Source organism: Molothrus ater, chromosome 2, assembly GCF_012460135.2.
Source record: "Molothrus ater isolate BHLD 08-10-18 breed brown headed cowbird chromosome 2, BPBGC_Mater_1.1, whole genome shotgun sequence".
NCBI lineage: Eukaryota > Metazoa > Chordata > Aves > Passeriformes > Icteridae > Molothrus > Molothrus ater.
This window is the reverse complement of record NC_050479.2, coordinates 14775866-14798157: the sequence shown is the minus strand read 5'-3', so window position 1 is coordinate 14798157 and position 22292 is coordinate 14775866. Positions and strand designations below refer to the sequence as shown.

The 22292-nt window shown below is 39.0% G+C and overlaps 1 protein-coding gene across 1 annotated transcript in view; it reads left to right on the top strand.

Moving 5' to 3' along the window:
- The window catches only part of SMS (spermine synthase), a 43542-nt gene that overhangs the window by 7750 nt on the left and 13500 nt on the right, over positions 1 to 22292 (top strand). The window contains exons 2-9 of the mRNA XM_054518576.1: positions 5871 to 5991; positions 13383 to 13476; positions 14198 to 14262; positions 16734 to 16909; positions 18686 to 18842; positions 19770 to 19857; positions 20832 to 20946; positions 21398 to 21477. Of these exons, the coding sequence (XP_054374551.1) occupies positions 5871 to 5991; positions 13383 to 13476; positions 14198 to 14262; positions 16734 to 16909; positions 18686 to 18842; positions 19770 to 19857; positions 20832 to 20946; positions 21398 to 21477 (896 nt within the window). The remainder of the gene's footprint in view (positions 1 to 5870; positions 5992 to 13382; positions 13477 to 14197; positions 14263 to 16733; positions 16910 to 18685; positions 18843 to 19769; positions 19858 to 20831; positions 20947 to 21397; positions 21478 to 22292) is intronic.

Here is a 22292-nt window from a genome sequence, read left to right as displayed (position 1 = left end):
CTACTAGTGGTTGAAAATATGGTCCCTAATGTGCTTCCAGACATGATGGTCTTCTAAAATTTTGCCAAAAATGAACAAGGGAAAACCCCTCTCACAGGTCTCTGTGGTGGATTCTTTTTAGTTTTCCATAATATATTGTTCTGCAGGAATCATCAGGAGTGAGCCTTCAGATATTGATGAATCCACAAGCAGAGGCACCCTATATTTGCACAGTAAATTAGATTTTTTGATAGCCCTGATACAGCAAATCAAGAAGAGGAAGAGTGAAGGAATAACTTATTTTTAGTGTTTTTATTCCATTATGGAAGTGGATGGATCTCATAGGCCTGTATTTGCTGAAAACTTGAAATCTTCTGTGGAATTCTCCCTTGAAAGTGATTAGGGAGCTAATACAAAGGTGATGGTAGTGCAGGGGAGGAGAGAGTGTTGAATTCTCCTTTTTGTAGCTGGGTATTGTTAATGCTTTGAGAGCTTGTTCTGATCATGGTTGTTTTACCCACACTTTCCTTCCTAAAGGACCCTTGGATGCACAGAGACTCCTGTTGGCTCTGGTGATCTCATGGAAGTGCCACTAGCTATAGTTACACAGTAAAGCATTTGTCCTTATTCACTATGTAGCTGGAAATCCTTAAAAATAGGAGTGGGGGAGGTGTTCTGTGGAAACCTTTGGAAAAAGCAGCCTTCTGCTCCTAACCTTGTGTAATACATAATGCAATACAGTGAGTGCACCAGGAAACTTGATGATCTGTGTTCTCTTGGATGAATTGAGTAGTAGATGACTATTTCCACCTGCTGCCCTCTTAAGCCTCATGCCACACATGATTATTGACTTCTGTGTCTAAGTCAACATAATGAGGATGGTCCTCATGGGTGCAAATTGATTGAAAGGAGTAATTTTAGTATAATTTTCTGCTTCCTGCTGTTTTCTTCTTTTGCAGAGCTGGCACGGACAAAACAAAGGATTTTTCCTGTATGTGTGTTCTAATGGGAGACTTTGAAACTTAATACTCAGAAGGTGTATGTTGCTAAAGCCAGTTGTTATTCATTTGCATCTGTTAACACATCAGGAAAAAGCTACCTGCTTTGTTCTGGGCAGTTATGAAAGTAGGGGTCTTGGGCTGTGCTTGGAGGCTGTACTCTCATTCTTGTGAGGCGTGGGGGTTATCTTGTTGTTGGAGGACAAGGCTCAGCTTAGGCAACTCTTGGCATTCTGACTTTAGTTGAGCCTGCAATGTTGCTGTGAAAACTCCAGATAGTCTGTTTCAAACACCAGCGTGCCCTGCTCACTCATTTTCTATGCAGGTAGATCCTTTTAACTAGCACAAAATAATTACAATTCTTAAGTTTTCTAGTTCTAAGAAAAAGATTGCCATGCAGGAGTTGTTGACTAAGTGATAACAAGTTATCTGCAAATTATTATGTACTGCTCTACCTGGTCACATACAATGGAGAGAAGGACCTGGGAGGAGGAGGCAGCTGTTGATTTTCCATAAACTGTAGTGACTTTTAGCTTTTTTTTTTGGTTTTTATTTCTGTTTTGTCAAGTGCTAAAAAAATCTAGGACATGCAAAATACATGGGAGCCTGAAGCTCCTCCTTGGCTCTGGATTTTTCAAAGCTTATGAACAATTTGCTCACCAAACATTTCTGCTGCAAACTTCTTAATTCTGCAGTTTTTTCATGGTTGAGATTGAGATACAATATTGGCATTGGAAAAATGCCTAGGATCAGTCTGTGGGTGAGATTCCCTGTACACCTGTCTCACAGGTGTACAGGAATCTCTCTTATTCCAGTAAGAGGTGGTGGTGGAAGGGGCTGCCAGTTTCACTGTGGTGAGCTCAGTGCCAGAGCAGTCAGGTGTGCATCTGTGGCAGGTTGGAGGCACCCTCTCCTGCTGCTCCTCTTGAACTGCCCCTGGACCTCAGCTGCCTAGAAATGAATCTCTTCTGTCAGGTGTGTTCCTTTCATCACTTGCATGTGGTGCCCTCCTGCCCTGTCTCTGTATTTCCTTTTCCTTTAAGGTTTTTGAAGAATGGGAGTTGATAGGTAGGGTGCCTGTGTGCAAGAATATCAGACTTGCAAAACACAAGGATTTATTATGTTGAAACAACCTAAACAGCTCTGAACTGAAACGATATGCCAGCCCTTCAGGTTGCTATTTACTCTTAGCATATTCTGCACCTTGATTCCTAATGTATGCTAACTCTTTCATGTATTCTTAATGGAACACTTAGTTTGATTTGTTTTCTTCACCTTTCTCTACTGAATATTTAGCTGCCAAGGGAAAATTCATCAGTTGCTGAATCATATATAAGTGCTTTGATGTGTTTTATTGTTTTGGTTATGCTATATTCTCACTTGCTAGAAGAAATGGTTGAAAATCAGGGTAAGAAAAATTTGAAGTTAGAAGTGGGGTGAGTATTTTCAATGAGAATTAATCTGTTCCCATAGCTTACTGAAGTTTTGTTAATTGTAGGGCATGAAGATGTCTTAATCCAGAATATTTTTAGAGGTAGTCTGGCTCAATAGCAGATGATTCCAACACTGAGCTCAAGTATGAGGGTAGAACTAGCCAGTGTTGTGCATGAGGCCAGACTTGGTGCTTACAGTGACTCTGGACTTTGCCCTCATGTTCACAGATTACTGTCAATTACTGCCTGCTTTGCTGCTTAAATTCAGAGGAGCATCTGAAACTGCTGCAAGTCTTCTCTTCAGATGTGGCAGGGTTCAAAAATCTTCTGGCTAAACTGGGCATTAACTCTTTTGAAAAATACATATATTTCAAATCCTATACATAGTGGGTTTTGTTCCTCTTCTCTGAAGTTGAAACTCTAGGCATTTTTCATTATTTCTGGGAAATAATTATCAAATGCCTAAATCTGTATTTCATACTTTGTATCCAGAGTTTTTTTCTTTTGTTCCTGAATAACAAAAGATGTAATGATACTCGAATAATCATTTAGATGTAGATTCAAAGGTGTTCCTGTTGTTTTAATCACCATTGTCCTATTTGCTTATCAATGCTTGATAAGAGCATATCTGAGCTTGGAGTGAGGTGGTGACAAGTGGATTTGGGTGAGATATCCTGAGCTCACTGAAACTTCCTGATGCCTTCAAGCAACCACTTAAGGCCTCAAACATTTTATAAGGGAATCTCCAACTTAAAAGAATTAATTAGCCCTCCAAGGCAAATCTTGTGTGGTATAACTAAAAGGATACCTGGTGAAAAGAGCATGTTGTTGTTTTAATTTCCTAAAGTTAATAGCATAATAGGGAGAGCTTAATCAAGCTTGTACCTGGGTTCTTAGCAAAGAACTTTGTGTCTGAGTGATGAGCTGTATGTGAGGGGTTGATCTGTTCATGGAGCAGAAAAATACCAGTGATGATTTGTCCTGCTGTGTCTGCCAAGATGCACCTAGCAGGATTCCTTAAAGCTGTTGAAAACAGGCTAAATGTGTTATGAGGACTTCAGTTCTTTCAGTCTGTTTGCCATCTTGCTGCTGAGTCTTCCAGAAGCTGCAGAAGTGAGGTGGTTTGGGGGTTGGTTGAACACTGGTTCAGTTTGAGTCTCATGTCATTTTACTCTTGGCCCTTGGAGGGTATTGCATGCATTAGTAAACAGGGTTTTTAATGTTTTTGTGGTGGTGGCTTAAGAAGTAAGTGGTGGAAGTAGGCATTTGTTGTGAAAAAGATGGAGAAAGGTAAAGGAGTTGGGAAGGAAGCAAATGCTGCTGAGGAAGTGGGGACTGCATGTCTGAAGTGACAAAAATTCTTTGTGCATGTACTGGCATTGGAGCAGCTGCTCTTACCTTCTCCAGAAACGGCTGATGCCTGCCAGAAGCTGCAAGTTCAAAGTGAGCCTTGCAAAGGTCCCTTGCTAGAGCAAGGCAGAGATTAAAACCTGTTTAAGAGCTGTGGCTCATAGTTATGGCCCCATTTATCTATTCTTTTGATGTCTGAAAAACATGTTGGTTTGATTGCTGGCCCACTTGTAACTGCTGTAACCATGGTTACTGGGCAGACAAGCTGTGTACTCTGAGCCTTATTGCCTGTGCCCTGGTAGAACCTGACACTGGATAGGAAGTCTAAAATCTTACTGGTACAGATGATGCATATTTTTACAGAAAGTTCGGGGAAGGAAGAAGTTTCATGGTGGTAGTGTGCTGGGGTGTTTCATCAGTGGTGCTCCTGACTAAGAAGGAACCAGCAGTTAAATAATTCACTGTGGTCTAACAAAATTTAGTTTTGTTGGTTCTATTTGCCTTTAGCTTGCAACGTGGAGTTGAGTGAGATTTAGAAAATGAAAAATAAATCTATCTCAGAATATACATTGAGATCAGATAGAATGAGCAATAAGCAAAGCCTTCCAACTTCTATTAAATATCCTTGGCTACTGGGGAATTGGCTTGCTCTTGGTTTTACTTGAAGAAAGGCAAATACTCTGTCAGTTGCTTCAGTCTGTCTGATTGAAGCATTCAGAGCAATTCAAGTCTCGGGTTTATGGATGGGCAAACATAAGTTTCAAGCAGTCAGATTTTTAGCTTAGTCTACTGTGGAATTGGATAGAAATGATTGATTGAGAAACTTTGATTTATTTGGTATGCATCTGTTTTCAGTTCTTTGCGCCTTGTACAACTCCATCTTATCCTGGGAACTATTGCTGGTTATGTCCTCTGGCTACCTTTACTGGCTTCCAGTGTATATGCATTTTGGGAGCAGGGGTAAAACAAAATAAGTACCTTGGGAATAACTCTTTAAGAAAGTCACAATGGGGAAGATGTCTGTGCTGGAGCATTTGGTTGTAAACTGTCTCCATACTAAATCTGTGTCAGGTGATGTCTCTGGTGGAGATACTAACTCCTGGTTATATTGTTGCCATATGGCATGACCATGGTGGCTTAGTTCTGTGTTTTGTGAAGTGGAAGTGATGCTGCTTGCCTTCCAGGGACAGCCAGTAAATTAATGTTTTGTTAGGTCTTCTCACTGACACTGGTGGGCTAAGTCTTTCCAGTTTTGGTCCTGTTCTGCTAAGTGCAACTTTAGGAGCATCTTCCACTAATTCACCTTGTCAACTCCAAAATAAATGGGCAAAGCTTGCAACTTGTTTTTGAGACACTTACTTGAAGAAACTAAAATTGTTCATTAAAGCTATGTTGTGGGTAACAAAACCCCCACAAAACTGTACAGCAAACTTGAAACTTCTGAATTTAACATATTCTGACTGAATAAATACCTTTATGGACAAATTATCAGCTTGCTTTTGAAGGTAGTTGTACCAGAGTAATGTCAGTTATTTCCAAGTGAGTTTTTGTGTGCTCTTCTGAGAGTTCTTATCCATAATATCCTGAAGATTTCAACTGGGGACTTGCTCTGGCCTGGGTGTTAGAAGAAAGGATGTTTGTGTAGGGTTAGGGTGGATAGGTTAGTCTTTGATGCCTTTGTAGTTACCCAGTATTACAGCTTAACTTTTTTTGAGGTTTCTTGTCAGTGCTGTGGGGTTTTTTGGGATTGCTGTTTGTGTAGTAAGTCATTTTAAAAGAAATTAAGTGAGTAAAGACTTGTTTGGATTGTGATATAGTATATGATCAATAGTAGCTGTAATAAAAATACTCTGATTATATCCATAGTAGATAACCTTTTTGCTCAGGTGAGAAAACTGATTTAAAGTTGTTTAGATACCCATCCACTGAGAAATATCTCTGGGTAGATGAGGATGGGCAGAAGAGAAAATGCATGAAAGAGTGTTCAAATGGTACTTAAAGAAAAATTAATCCAGGCTTCCAGGAAAAACTTTCCAGCCTCTAAAAAAGGCAGAAATAACTTGACTGAAAAATCCTCACTGATTTATGTTTTTCTCTCTTAATCTTGCAGCTGATTGTAATGCCGTTCTTAAAGCTCTACAGCCCATTTTTCAGGAGCAGGGAATGACAGAAACAGTTCATAACTGGGAAGACCATGGTTATTTAGTAACCTACATCAAAAAAAATGGCAGGTGAGTGGATTTTTCCTTTGATTATGTCACTGCTGTCCGTCCTGAAAGTATTTTTTTCGCCCTCTATTGGACCTCCTGTAGTGTTGACAGGGCAGGCCATCCTTTTATCAGCCTTGTGGATGAAGTAGCTATGATAAACCAGAATATTGTTTCTAATCTGGACTATGTCATCTTGCAGTTTGGATATCAGAAGGTTGAACTGGTCAGTCTAATCTGTACCATGGAATGGTGCCTTGGTCTCAGCACTAATGTCCTTCCAGATGCAGGAAAGCTCAAGTCAGTTGAATGTATTTGTAATTTTCTGACCATTAAATATGTCTAAACATGTTGGAGTTTAACCTTGGCATGTGAACAATGACAGCTTCTTTGTGTCTGTCTGTATTTACATGCTGTTCTATGCTTCAAATTCTCAAGCAGCTTCTGAGGTAATTAACAGCAAGATAAGGGTCGTTGGTGTCATTAGTGACACAAAAGCTGAGTCTGCTGGGACAAAATGATAAGCAAAACTACATTCACTTTATTTCCAGATGCTGCTTCACAGTTAGTTGATTATGGTGTACATTAATCTGGTCTATTTATAAGTAACTACCATGGTTTTATTGCACTAAATTTCTTTATTGTTATTCAGTTACCTGTTCTTGTTATAATTGTGGCAGCTGCTGCTTTGTGGTTGCCTGTTTTCTGGTTTTTGCTGGTTGGATTTGCTTTGTTTGGTGGTTTGTTCTGTTTGCTTGTTTAATTGTGATTTTTTTGTGGGAGGGTTTTTGGGACCCAAACTAAGGTAACAAGTAAGTGGATATGAGTAGTTCTATGTTTATCATCCTCAGTTATGCTCTATGAAGTTTTTATTATATTTCAGTTAGCTTTTCAAATGTGGTGCTGGCTTTTTCTGCTCAAAATTACTTGTTTTTTATGCTTGATGCATCTAGAAAAACCTGTTAGTTGTATCTTGCTTTTGTACAGTCTTCTTTATTTTGTCTTTAATTATATGTGCTTTTATATTCTTCCTGAATAATTTGATCAACATTGCAGTTCTGGTAACCTTTTGACTCTGAGTTGGTGAAAATATAGAAAAGTTGCTAATTTTCTTCCTCTGTAATAGTTGGTAAATATCCTTCCTCTCTATTGAGTTAAGCCTTCATGTAATTCTAAAAAAATAATATCAAGGTTCTACCAACTCTGAAGAATTAAAAGATAATACCTAAAAGTAAAAAGAAGTTAGAAGATTAAAAGGTTGGTTTTATTTGATTACATGGCCTCATGTTGCTTTTCTGCATTTCCTTGAGTGTTAGAGGTATATGAGATGTGAATTCTCAGATTGGGTTTTCTCGTTGCAAATTCATCTGATCATTCTCCTTAAGATGATAGCCTCTTCTAAAGGAGCAGTTTCAGAGTTAAATTGCCGGTCTTTTGATGTGTTCCAGGAACTTCCTAGAAAAGTGTTTTGTTGCATAACTTTTCCAGGAGATAAGTGAACTGGCACCTGGAAGCATCTCTAAGAAAGGCTCTTATAAAAACCTAAATTTTAAAATATTTGACTTGATTGCTCTTGTTACACTATCAGATGAACACATGCATAGGGGAACTTTCTGTGAGTTTTGGGACCTCAGCAATTTTGTTTCCTCTGGTTATATAACAAGCCTGAATACTTTTTTTAAGGTAGCCCTAAACAATATATTTCTGCTAGTGTAGTTTGTATTTGTTTGATGTAGTTTCAGTTAACTTAAACAAATGAGGTTGTAAACTCATAAAACCCAACAGACTGGACAGTCAAATAACCTTGCAAAACAAACACGTTTCACAAATTGTAAGAATGAACTGATGAGCGTATGGATTTCAACTGACTAAATAATTAAAACAGACCTTCCTAGTTCTGTTTTAATACCAGCAAGTTTGTCTGCACTTATCTTAGTGCCTTAAAATATCATGCATTTTAATCAGCATAAAAATATTACCTGACACAACTAGGAAGAAAGTAGCCAGGGCATGCAGGCTTTTCCTCTTCTTGCCTTGCAAAACACTCACTGTTTTGCAAGGCAAGAAGAGGAAAAGCCTGCATGCCCTGGCTTCATTTCCAGCAGCAGCTTGTAGTAAAACTTGGAAAAAAGAATTGTGATGTAGGTATGTTACAAGCAGCTCCTGTAAGGATGGCTGGCTACAACTTGTTACAAGCTCCCTAGAAGGAGAGATGGAGGGGGTGCTGTGAGTAAGGGTTTTGTGAGCATGTGCACACAAACATGTTTTTAGCCAGCCAAAAGTGACTGAGCCATTGCAAGACAGATTTGCAGTTGATATAACAAGCTGGGTACTAATCCCTGGGAAAAATATCTGAGATGAGATAGTAATGTGTTGCTAACCAGTGTGTGTACTCCAAAGTTTGCTGAGATAACCCCCATAGCCTGCAGGGTGCCCTGTGCTGCAGTCTGTGGAGTTGTGGGCCCTGTTGTTGACAAAGCTGTCTCTGACAAAGCCACCAAGTGAACAGCTCCATGGAGGGCTGCGCTGGTGGATGAATTGGAGCTGATTTGGGGATTAAGACTTCCTTTCCTGTTGTCATTACCAAAGCAACAGATCCCTGTTCTCTTTTGTCCAAAGCTAAGCAAGCAAAAGTCATATGTGGCAACTCTACCTGGTCCATCTACTTTGTGATTTGTTCTGACAAAAAACCTAATTGCGGGAGGTTCAGCTGAAAATATTTACTAATGGGGTTGTCAACACAAGGCTCTGGAGTGGGGCAGGGAATGGCTCACTTGAGCCACTCAAGTTCTCTGAAGTGATGGGGATAGATGCATTCCTCTGTGCTTTGCCAGCCCCCTTGTCCAGACTCTGCTTGGGGAGCTGTAGCATGTGCCAGAGTGGAGCTGTGTCTCTTGAGTTTTGAGTCTTAAGCAGTCTTGTTTTTCTGAGCTGTGTGTTTTTAGATTCCTTCTAAAGTGGTTTGTAGGGTCACGTTAAGCAGCATGCTTTTACTGAAATGTCAATATCTTGGACTAAACAGTTAAAAGTTAGGTTTAAAACATGTGAAATTTTTATCTTATTTAGTGTATATGTGAATTTGTATAGTCATACTGCCCAGTATATTTCAACAGATGGAAAAGTGTTGTTACATCTAAGTTAAGGAGAAAAATCAGTGAAGCTAATCTTTAGAAACTGCTATCTTCTCAACTAATGCTTTGTTTTAATCTCATTACTGCTTGTGAGCAAGTAGCCTTTTATTATACTATACGGAGCTATCAGAGTTTTTTTCCTTGTAAATTCTGTGTTCCTTCTTTTATCATGTTCCATCTTGAAGTTCTACATTAACCCCCAAAACCTGAAACTTGAGTCATGGTTTCTACAGTAAAAGAGCGTCTTTTAGAAAAGCTTTGACCTCCTTTATAGCACACATCCATTTTTAACTTTGGTGTCTGACTTCTTGTTTAGAGAAGTATAATCCTACTGCACTTGACTTCACTGTTCACAGCAGTGCAAGCTTTACCCAGTTGAATTTGGTTTCTGTGTCCCAGAGATGCTGATGAATATGTTAACACTGTGAAGGGGGAGGGGAGTGTGTTTACTTTTTTCCTTTTCTTTGTTAGTCTTTTGCTAACCACTCTGTATGCTAGACAGCATATTTTAAAGGAGCAGGATGAACATTCCTCAGCTCTTTGTTTCAGGCTAAAATGTTGTAGTTGCCTATAGAGTGACCCAGAGTGTAAAAATGGGCTGAAGAATAGGAAGCAGTTGGTAGGAATCAGCAGCAGCTGCCATGATAGCTTTTATTGATTTAATTTTCTTATTCTGTAAAAACAGAAGTGGACTAATGGTATAATGAAGAAATGTGATTGCCTAGCTCCTTAAGGTCCCTCAAGTACTTTGTAATTAATGTGAAGAACTTTAAAAAAGAATGTTTTAGTTAAAGTGTCATGCCATTTTCAAAAATTGTACGTTTCCTAGTATAAGTAAATTTTTATTTCCTCTCTCATTGAGTAGTTTGGCAGGTGATACTTTTAGTGGCAAGTTGTTTTTTAAATACTTGAATTATTCTCTTTTATAGTGATTCAAAGTTAGTCAGCAGATAAAAGCTTTGATGGGTAAAGAGGAGTTTGTAGGTACCTGTCTTTCTATCCAGCTTTATTCTCTGGATGTGAGGGTTTGGGAAATCCTTTCTTGGGTATGTGTGATTGTACTGTTTCATTGTACTCTGCAGTACAAGTAACTAAGGTAGGATGTTGCATTTTGGGTTAGAATATTTTGATCTTTGCTTCCTAGTTCTGTTTCAAGCAGCTACTTTTTGATTTGCGCAGTTTGGAATTATTTGTTGACATCTGATGTTTTCTGATGTTCAGGTGCTAAGATGCAGCATTCAGTAGAATTGTGTCTGTAGCTGACACCTGTGCATACAAGCACAAAAAGCTTGAGCACTGCCTTGGAGGATGTGACAGATATGCAGGTGCAGCAGCAAGTGGAGTGTTCTTACAGTGGGGGCTGCTTTTCAGGTGCAGATTTCCTTGCCAGATGGAAAGGAAGAGGATACCTCCTCACCGAGCTTTTTTTTCCTCTTGTTACTTTTATGAAATTACATGCAAGCACAAACCAGAAGTGAGGCAGGTGGCTTTTTCTTTTTAAACAGGTATTGTATTTTTCAGGAAGATGAGACAGTAGGGGCTAATTTTGAAGCAAACTTTATTTTTCCCCTATTGGATTCTAAAGTAATCTTTCCTGTATATTCATAGATCGAAAATGGAAACTATTTTCATTGTTTTAAAGACCCCTCTCCCACATATTAAAAGAGCAACTGCTGATAAAAACTTGCATTCATATATGTTCTGCCAAGCAGAAAAATGTAAAGTGGCAAAAGCCAGCACAGCCTTTGCTGTCTGCTGACTAAAGCTGGTAACTTTTTGTGGGTTCAGCTTTGGCCTACCACTACTGCATTAATACTACTTAATACTGACTGTTCATTTTTGAGTACACTTGGCTGTGTACTTAAATCTTTACAAGCATTTTAGCTTATTTTAGGTGTCTCTTTTCATCCAGATAACTTATAGCCAAGGTATAACCTGTATTATTGTTGATAACTTTGAATTTCATTCAAGTTTTTTTTTTTTATCATAAACTAGCTGAGAATATCAGCCAGAAACTTGGAACCTGTTAGAACTTGAAGTTTAGTCCCATTACACAGCCTGCTGCCTGCCTTTCGTGTCTTCCCCCTTGCCCCAGGTGTCAGGACCCTTCTGTTCTGCTAGAGGTGACAATTGATGAAATGGATGGTTCTGCAGGCTGTTGTCTCTGTATTCTAATGCCATCATACCACTTACAAATCTGAAGTTGTGTGGCTGTACTTTCAGAGCAACTCTGCCCCTCTCACCACCCACCTCAAAGCAGGGGCAGGAATATCCCCTGCTGAGGCTCTCATTGAGTCACAGGGGAAGTGAAGATGTCAGCTGTCAAATCCTGTGACAGCCGTGTGATTCTTCTAGGAAATTAATTTAAAAGAGAACTTGAGTCATGGGACAGTCAATCTGTTGCTCATTTGTGCCAACAGCAAATTCCAGAATATGGAAATAAACTGATAAAAAGTTTTTCTAACAGCGAAAATATTTGACACCATGCCAGTTTTCAGGGAATCAGAGCTGTCTTATGAGCTGCATACACATTTTTCTGTCTGTATTGCCACAGCTCTGAGGCCCTATGGACTTCATCCTCTTCACTGTGAATGGTCATGTCCAAAACCTGCTGGAGTGACCAATACTTCCATCTTCAAAGTTCTGCTCTTTTGTCCTTCTCTCCTTTAAAAAACCCCAAACCCTCATGCAAACAGAATCCTGGTAGGCTTTTGTGATTCCTCACCAAAACCCTGTGTTGGAGGACACCTAGTGGGGAAGCTCTGGGATGGAGGGGGAGACGGCTGCTCCAAGGTGGTGACAGTCTGTGTGCTCTGGGTGTGCATGTGTGTAGTAAATGGAAATAAATGCCTTTTCTTCTGGGTACAGGACCTGTCTGCAGAGTCTTGAGGAAAGACTCAGACTGCCCAGACCCATCCTCTGAAGATAACTTGGTGACAGTAGTAACACATTAGAGCTGCAGATCACTGCTGTTCCAAAGCCAGCAAGGTGTTTTTATTCTTGAGTTGCTTCAGTCAGTTTCATAATTTGATTGTTTTACAGTTACCAGAAGTTATCTTCAGATAACACACAATAATCAGGGTTTTGTCTCTGACTGCAGCTGAGGGCTGAAGGTCCCAGCACCATGGGGGTGGTGGTGTTCCTATAGAGGCTGACAGTTTGCAAAAGGGACTCTGGAAGAGACAAAAAAGGTGGGAGTGGTGGGGAGATGAAAGATCATGTAAACTTTGTCATAACAAGAGTTTGTTTGTGTTCCTTTGGGACTGAGTAGGGTGATAAGGAGACAGGCAGAGAATGGAGCATTCAGAGAATGATACAGCTTTATCTGAGGTTTCTGTGTTGTACTAGTGCATTTCGATCCCTGAATACCCTTTCTTTGTTCAGCCATTCCTGTTCTCATCCCCTCTTCTGCTTTTGTTTCCGGTGTATGTTTTTCTCCTCCGCTTCCTTTGTAGCCTTTCTGTTTCTTTTTGTCTTTCTCCTCCCTAGAATAGGAAGGATATTGACTCTGCTACACTGTTTCATTGTGTCCTTCCCCACTGCCCTCAGTTCTTGTTTTCTTCATTGCAAGTTCTTGGAGATTCACTGTTAGTTCAATGGCGAGGCCTTGCTCTTTGGTCTTTAAATGTTTCTGTAGTAAATACACAGTAGGAGTTTTGTTGACCTTGCATGTGTATTCATCAATGAGAGTTTGCTGCTGCAATTTCTTTGCCAGTCAGAGCTGTGGTTTGCTCCACTATGCTTATTGTTTTTCACTTACAGATTTTTATTCAGCTTTGAATGTGATCAGTGTCTCTGAATTGTTACTATAAAAAAATTTAGAAAACAACCAACAAAAAAATCAGTCCCAACCACCCTGTCTGCAAAACAAAACAGAGACACACCCTCAGAAGTGAAGAGGAAAATGTAGAGGAAGGAAAGTGTCCAGATGTTTTCTTAAGGATTGTTTTCAATTAAAAAGCCTAAACCAACACAGCTGTTCCAGCAGGCCTTGTAGACTAGCAAGCAGCGTATTCTCTTTGTACCATTGTTGCTGTGGCTTAAACACCCTGTTTCACTGCCTTGCTTCCTACTTGGTTTTATTAGTTGTGTAGTGATGAGCAAGTTCTTGCAACTTTGTTTGCTCTTTGTGACTTGAAGAGGAAGACTTGAGCTGGCACTGCCAACAGTTACAGATGATGGGGAAAAATATACTCATTCTGAACTTTAATATAACTTGCTTTAGATTTTCTTTCCATACTCTGATTTTTGATAATAAATTTGTCATCACTGTCTCTGTTGTAGTTTTGCCAATTTGAGAATTCACCCTCATGGACTGGTGTTGGTGGATCTGCAGAGCTACAATGATGACATGAAAGGAAGAGAAGAAGTTGATCAGGTATGAGTGTTGCTTATCTTAGGATTACCTAACTGTATGGGGAACCCCTTTTTAGTCAGGTCTGTCGAAGTCTATCATGGTAAAAGATTCAAAATGTTCAAGTCAGTTCAAACCTGGATGCTCACTGTTGAAGTTGTGCACGTGTTTGAGTGCATGAATGCACATGCTCCTCTGCAAGTACTGGGCCTTGTGTTTTTTGTCAGAGTTGTGAAAATACAGCAGCTTTGGTTAGGGCTTGGGTCTCTTCAGCTACCCAGGGCAGTGAGGGAGGACTTGAGATGCTCAGCCTGGTTTATTAGTGTGAGACTTCTTTGTACTCTCTGTGCTGGGAGATGGGAAACCTCCATACTCAATCTTTTGCCCCATGGAGAAAAACAACTTCCTCTTTTCTGGCATGAAGGCTCTAGACATTGAATCTTGCAGGGGAAGAGCCCACTGCTGTAGCAGGAATGGAAATTTGAAGAGTTCTCATGTTCCCTCTTTGGATGTGTTGTCCTGGAGAACAGCTAAATGCAGTGATGACAGCTGCTGAAATGTGCACATTCTTGCTGGTAACAAGGCTGAGGAGGCCAGCTAGTTGCTCATGGGCTTCTAGTGTTAAATTTCAAAGCCTTTTTGTAGCAGGTGCTGCATTATTGACTTCCAGGTAGGCTAATTTGACAGATATTTTGCATTAAGTGCTGATCTACAAATTCTACCTCTTGTTTGCTATTTTTTGCAGCTTCTAAACAAAGTAGAAGAAAGAATGAAAGAGTTGATTCATGGTAACATAAAAAGGGTGAAACGGTAAGTTTGTACCTCTACTTCTGTATATGGCTTGTCTGCATAGTTACTAAAGATAATAAGCAAGTTAGGCTTTGCTGTAATGCAGTGAGTAGCCTGGAGTATGAAGGTATGGATGGGATTTTTTTTTAGTTTCTTGTGAGGATTGCATGAACTAGGGAGAGAAAACGAAGCATGGAAGCAGGAGCAGACTGCTCTGAAAGAGCCAGGGGTGTCAGAGGAATAGGCGAGGGCATAAACTGTACCCGTGGGCCACATGCCAGAGCTCATGGAGAAGCTGAGCTGATGATGGTCACCAGGATCAGACCCAGCCCTGTGGCTGCCAGGCTGGGCTGTAGTACTGAGGCAGCTCTGAGCACAAGCTGGGTGTCAAGGATCGGCAAAAGACTTGGGCAGGTGGGGATAGAGCTGCAGTGCAGCTCTGGCACAGGGACCAGGGGTGAGCATTAGAGCTAAAATGGAGCTCAAGCCCACACTTTGCCCTGATAAGGTTTCCTGCAGCCCTTTCTCACATCTCTGCCTCTGCTGTGCCTTATGGTGCTCGCTGTGGGTATGTGTGGTTTAGGGACCTGCCAAGAAGGTAGCTACGTTTTGTAGTAAATTTTTATAACTAAACTTAAGGATGGAGACTTTGCAAGCCCTTTGTCAGTTTGGATTATTTAAATTCAAGGCTATGTGTTAAAATTTAAGGACTAAAATTGCAGCTCATGGCCTGGTGCTGAAATAACTTTCATACTGGATGTGGCTTGTTGTTATCTTCGTGGTGGCTGTTTGGCAGCTTACCTTGAAGCCACGAAACATTTACTCTAGGCATGCACATGGTAGAAAGTGCAGCAGGTGCTTGAAGGAACATAAAAGTGAAAATGGGTCAAGAAAAGTAAAAAGCAAGTGTGAAATCAACAAGGCTCAGTAAAGCCAAGGAGCAAACTACAAAATAGGAAAACAGTTAAGCAGTACTATGGCAGAAAGTAGATCTGAAGGTTATGAAGAGAGTACAAGCAAAATGGTAGCAATTTGAAAAGTGGTATTATACTTGTGTATTGTTATTTCTGTTTCTCAGCTGTATGTAAAATAGAGTAATTATCTTGTTACTTCAACCTGGTAAAGCCTCACAAAAGGTGCACAGTGTATGAACATAGATTATCTTGTATCTGTGCTTATGGAGGAGAAGCTTTCTGAGGCTGTTTTGATGCTGAAATGATAAAGGGAGTTTGTTGAATCCCTGTGATAGGTATTCCTTAAAAAACAGGTCAGGACAATGTCTGCCTGGAGTGATCTAGATCTTCTGCTTACCTTAGCATGGGGAAGTGAACCTCCTAGAACAGTGCATCTGGCATGGATCTTGTCACATGCTCATCAATGTCTTTTTTTTTTTTTTGCTTGTTTTTGGTTTGTGGGGTTTTTTATGGGGTTTTTTGGGTTCTTTTGAATTTGCTTTGCATTTTGCATTGTTTTGTTTTGGTGCCAGCTGCACACATGCAGGTGCAGTAGGATGAAAGTAGCTGGAGAAGTTTCTCACGTCTTGTTGTAAGGCAGGGTTGCTCTTGCTCCCGCCTTGTGCCGCCATCTGGCGGCTCGCTGCGGGTAGGAAGTGTTGCTGGAACGTTGATTGGCAATCACTAGGGAATTTACAGGAAGCCTGTTGGATCTGGTCTTCTGCTGCAGTCTCCTGGAAAAAACCCTTTAATACTTTGAAGTACATGTGGGAGATCTGATGAACTCTGTGCCTGCATGTTTTGCCTAAATGCAATCTCTTTGGTTGTTTGCTGTCATTTCAAAGATAGTTTGTCTTTACAGGTGAAATGCTGGCTTGAACCAAGGTACATCTCTATGGAATTTAAAAAAATCCTAATACCCACAAACAACATACCCAAAACAGTCTTAGCAGACACTTGAACCACTTTTAAAAAGTAATGCAGACTATTGAGTCATATCAAGGATTGTGGTTATATACTGCATCAAACTGACCCAGCTCAATTTGAAACGCTGTTATAGTTCTTTTTTTGTTTCTCTGTGTTAAAATGTATCTCAGTATAGCGTCAGAATGAGATCCACTTAATCTCAGAGAAATGTCATTCTTAACTGAACTGAAGATGGGAAGAGGTTCTGTCATGTTTTTTTGCCTGCATTCTGTTTTTGTATTGTATTAATTTCTAGTCATGAGCTGATTCTTCTACAGAGGCTCATTCATTATGTAAATTCCATCTCATAGAATAGAAAGAAATTTACAAGTACATTGTAGAAGTTGTACATAAAGAACCACCATGTATACTACCTGTCCTTTAGCAAGTTGAATATATAAAACATATGACTGGTAAGTTTCCTATACATGTTAAGTATTAAATGTGGCAGATTTTCTTAGAAGCCTCTCAAGAATATTATTTATTGTGGTGAATCCACAGTATGTTTGAAGTGATTTTTTTAAAATCAACATTCCAAATTTTTGTAATCTTCTTTCATATTATTTTTTTCAGGTTGCCAGCCATTTTGAGAGGAGGTGTTATTGATAGATACTGGCCCACAGCTGATGGGCGCCTGGTGGAGTATGACATAGATGAAGTTGTTTATGATGAAGATTCACCTTTTCAGAATATTAAAATTCTGCATTCAAAACAGTTTGGGAATATTCTTATTCTCAGTGGGGATGTTAGTAAGTATCATCTCATTTAAGGATCTCTGGTATGAAAATGTCAAAAGTGTTGTTTTCTATCCTGCTATGGCAGTTTTAATAGATGTCTAAGGGTAATGGTTCAGATGCTGGAAACTGTTTGTGCATGTACACATAAATCTGTTCCTGTATATTCAGGATGTTAATCAGGCTGACCAGAGTAAAATCTAGAGTTAAAAAAATATTTTTCCAGAATTAGTACCTTTGCTGCTGAAAGTGGCCTGGGAGATTAGAAGATGGTGTTCTATAGAAGAGCTTGCTCTCCTCCATTATTTTATATGAACTTTTCTGTTTGCCAGTCCAACCCTCTAAGAGCTTCTCTTTTACAAACAAGCTACTTTATCAGTCTTCAAAACACAGTGGTGTTCTAAAGAAATATGAAGTGATACCTAGCATGTATGTGTATAATCCTGCTGCTCCCGTGATTCTCTTAGGTAATTTCCTGCTTGGTGAGGTATAGGACAGCTGTATCTCAAATCATTTAGCCGCTTTATTGGTGAACAAATAATAGAACTTGAACTCATAAGTTAATCAAAACAGTGACCCAACCTTTATGTTGGGGTTTTTATATGTGGTACTTCATGCCTGCTGACCTTTGTATTTTTGAAAGTGGACTTAGGAAAGGTGGACTGCTGTTCATTAAAGCTGCAGACTGCTGGAAAATCTAGGCAACAAAAGGACTATGCTTTGTAAAATCTCTTAGTTCTGATGTTGAAAAGGACTGACTCTGGTAAATGAAGGACGTTGCTGTCCAGGTGTAGAATACCGACTTTCACTCTAATGGCAGAGTAATTAAGAAATTGAAATACAGCTTTTTGAAATCATTGGAAGTACCTCTAACAATTCAATTAGCTTTCTGTAACTGTCAGGAGGGCTTCTGTGCAGATGGCAGCTGAAAAGCACTGTTATTGAATTCATTAGCAAGGTATTTTCTAATCCAGATAGAATTCTATTACAAATCATCAAATTGGATATTCAATTATTCTAGCCAGAAATTTTTATCAGAGTTTAATATAGGGATGAGGTTTTGCTTGAACATTATGACAATGTGCCTTGTAGGAAGGGAAGCATGCCATTACTTATTTCCCTTCCATGGGATTTTGAAATAACACGTTGTCTCATTTTGTTATTGTGCACTCATAAGTGAGGTGGTGATTGCCAGGCAGAGTGACAGGATATGCCACAATGTGCTGCTGCACAAAGCTTTGCCCTGCTAGTGTGTGGATCTTTGCCTTGTTGTTGCAGCTTGGGAGTGTTGCTGCCGGCTTTGAAGCTAATGCTGGCAGCAGGCGAGCTGCAGGGCCCTTCAGCACCTGGGTGTTGATGGTCGTTTTGTTTCTGTGCAGGGATCCACTGGTGTGCATCTAGGTTGCTCTTTTTAGCTGGGGTCCACAATGCATTTTCAGAAATTTCCAGATCTATCTCTTGCAGGATAAGTCTGAGATAAAAACCCACTGAAGTATGAAGTGAGAGCATCAAGTTACAAAGACTGATGGTTTTGCTCTGCTACTTTTTCTCTTGGCACACAGTACTTCTCAATGCTGAGGTGGCCATTGTTGGGCTCATGTGGAGAACTGGAGAAATCCTGTGTGGGATTCTGAGACGAATCTCATTACTTGGACTGTCTCTGAGAGCCAGGTTGTTTCTGTAGGTGTTCTTGCTTTGGTCTGTATTGTATCACCTCTTGATTAATACTCGAATAATGAGAACTACTGAAGATTTAATATTGCTGTCCAATTCTTTCTTCCTTCCATTCAGATCTGGCAGAAAGTGACCTGGCATATACTCAAGCCATAATGGGCAGCGGGAAGGAAGATTACACTGGGAAAGAAGTGCTAATCCTAGGAGGTGGTGATGGAGGTATACTCTATGAGATAGTCAAACTGAAGCCAAAGATGGTTACTATGGTAGAGATATCCTTTGACAAATGGCCCATCATTCATATCAACCTGAGCTTTCTGCTGATACCCTAGCACTGAGCATAGTTGCCTGTCAGGTTACCTGATTTGCATGAGGAGGTAGGGTCTAAAGTGAAATCTTTTTGTCAGCTTAGAGAGAGCCAGTGACTAAACATTTGTGCATCATTATGCAACACCTGCTTTCAGGTTCTCAATCCATACCATAACTCTCAGTAGCAGTTTGCATAAGGCTGGAAAGGAATGCCTTTGTCATCAGACTGATGCTTTCTCTAATAACAGAAGACAGGTCTGTCAAGTTTGGGCTCACTTCTGCCTTCTTGAGTTTGTCTGTTTTCCTAAAGAAAGCTATAAAAAATAATGCCTAGAAGCAAAAAAACTTAATCAATGGAAATGTCAGGACTTGATGAACTGTATTGATGAATTGACCAACCCTGTTCTAAAAACACCAATACAAATCAAGTTTTCAACATTCTGTAATTGGTATAGTTTGTAACACAAACCATTGTTAGCCATATGGGATGTTGTTCATCCTAGGTTTTGAGATATATTTGCTAAGACTAAAAATAATTGTTATAAAAATGTAGGTTAAAATCTTAACCTAGTTTAACTTTATGGAGTTATCAGTAATCTTACAAGTCACATTTCAGGCTTTCATAGTAATGATAGCCTAAGCTATCAAAAATATTGGTTAAAACTAAAAAGAAGCATTTTGTGATCATCTAATTGAATCTGGAGTACAGATCTATCTATGTACCAGTACAAAATCTATGTACTGGTACATAAGGTTGATTATTGCAGTATATATACCAACAGACACATCTAATTACTTCTTTGCAATGCCCCTTTGTGAACTTGTTTCTGAAGAGGTAGAAACTCTTACCTCTATTTCTGGAATTTATGATGCCTTGACAAACTTCAAACATTGACCAAATGGTGATTGACGGGTGTAAAAAACACATGCGGAAAACGTGCGGAGATGTCTTAGACAATCTGAAAGGAGACTGCTACCAGGTAATGTTTTGTTCTTCTTTCATTGCAAGTCATATTTCAAATACACATAGACCTAGTCTGGAAGGACTGCTATGGCAAAGTTTTGGGGCCAAGTCTTCTGAATTAAGTTTGGGAAGCTTTTTTCCTTTTGTATGACACTTACATATTTTACTAACTGGAGTTTATGTTGGAAGTATTTTAACTCTCCATCTTTGGACTTCTAAAAGGAATTGCATATGTAGCTTTTAAGGAATGTGAAATAGGAGAATGTTTGCTATAACTTAGAAATAAAGAAGAGATAGCAGTAAGAATGTTGTGTTTAACATCATTGCTTAAACTGTTAAAAAGAGAGAAGAAATGTGTTTCTTAGCTGTTCTATACTGTTGAAAATAGCTGAATTTGTAATTCACATTTAAGAATTATTTTTAATTTGCAGGCAAAATCCCTTAGTATTACACTGCTATTACATTAAAATAAAAACCCCAACAGATGTCATGCATCCCTGCAGTTGAGTTCTTTGTGCGTCATCTGACAGCACTTACAAATGAGCTCAGGTGTAATCTGACATGTTTTTGTTTTCATTACTGGCCCTTAGATGTTGTCACAGCTATTAACTTACAGGAGTTAGCTAATAAAAACACACTAAAGAAATAACAGAAGTTACATGCTATTCCATGGAAAGCAACAGGCCTTCATACAAATACCTTATTTAACTTACATGTTGGAACTGCTAACTGTCATCAGCATTTGGTAGAAAGAGCAGTGGTCACAGATCTAGGAACTTCAGACCTGGAATGCCTGTGTTTTCATTGTCATAATTACTACAAAGTTCCTCCTTTCTATATGATGTAAAAAGTTGAAAGTGGAGCCTATAATTAAACATGTATTTAATTTTGTAATTTTTTCTTCCTAATTTCTGTGAATCCACATTTGTTCCTTTTACCTGGTCATTTTAAGGTATTTTTAGGACTAGCAACAATATTTCATTCTTACAGGTTCTAATTGAAGACTGTATTCCTGTACTGAAGAGGTATGCCAAAGAAGGAAGAATGTTTGATTATGTAATTAATGATCTGACAGCTGTTCCAATCTCCACATCTCCAGAGGAAGGTAAGTCTTCTAATTTATTTGTTTCTGAGAATTTTCACATTTCTGTTCTTCTGCTGCATAATAGTCTGCAGCATAAGTGCTTTTATTTTTTTCAATTTAAAAAGCAGATCTGAGAAGAAAGACAGTTTTTTTTTTGAATATTCAAAAAGACTATCAAGTGCCTAGCACTTTTTTCAATCTCTTATTCCAGAGTAATATGAACTCATGTAGCTCTTGAGAAGTATTTGGAGTTCATACTCCAGTAAATTTTCCTCACTGCATAATTTATTGAAAACTTCAGGAAAATTCCTGTGAAGAAAAACAATACTCCTGCCATCATTGCCATTGTGTATGGTTTGCATTTGTTTTTTTAATCCAGGCTTTATTTTTTTTTAAACTTTGCAAGTCTTGAATAATGTAATAAGTAAATAAGCCAGTAATGTGCTGTTTTTTAATCATTGCCCATATGCAGATTCCACATGGGAATTTCTGCGGTTGATTCTTGACCTCTCAATGAAAGTCCTGAAACAAGATGGAAAATACTTCACACAGGTATGATACTTGGCTGTAATAAAGTACTGCTTTATTTCTATTGCAATTTGCATAGTTTCAGTTAAAAAATATAAAACTAACTAAAAACCTACTTCAAGCTGGTTTTCTCTCTTTAATGACCTATCAGGCATTTTTCCTGAAAGTTAGGATTTGCTAACTGACTTGTCTTTTTTCATTATTTCAGCTGAATATATAGTGCTTCTGTCTGGAGTTCAAAAGCATAGTTTTAAGACAAAGCACACTGCAGAATATTGCAGCTAAACAATTCTTAGAAAAGCAGAACAGATGTACTTCATTAAGAGATACATGGCTTTTAAGCTAATGTCTCTAATTGTAGAGTGTAAAACATAGAAATTTGTCATTCATTAAAGTGTGAGAGTGACATAGGTGCAGTAGGATGAGGAAATTGGTATAGTCACCTCATAGGTAATAGAATTGTGGTATAGCTTTCAACAGATAATACTTCAGGTAATCCTGAATTTGAAATGCCACAAAGTTGTGTGCTATTGTACAAGAATGTGACAGGAGCCAGGGGATGGTTCAGTGAAGTCTCAGTCTCTGAAGTTATATTTCTTTTGTCATGCTCATAAACTAGTCTTCTGATGTGTGAATAGTCTTCTGATGTGTGAAGAATCTAAGTACTGTAGTTTAGAATAATACCCTTAAGCTCTGAAATATATAGAAATTGGTTTACTGTAAAATTGTGCAGGTTTATAAAGAAAAACAAAACTTGTGGGATGAGGTTTCTGTCAATTCTAATATGCTGCTCTATTTTAAAATGCTATGGTTGTATGGGCAAGAGCAATTATCTTGTA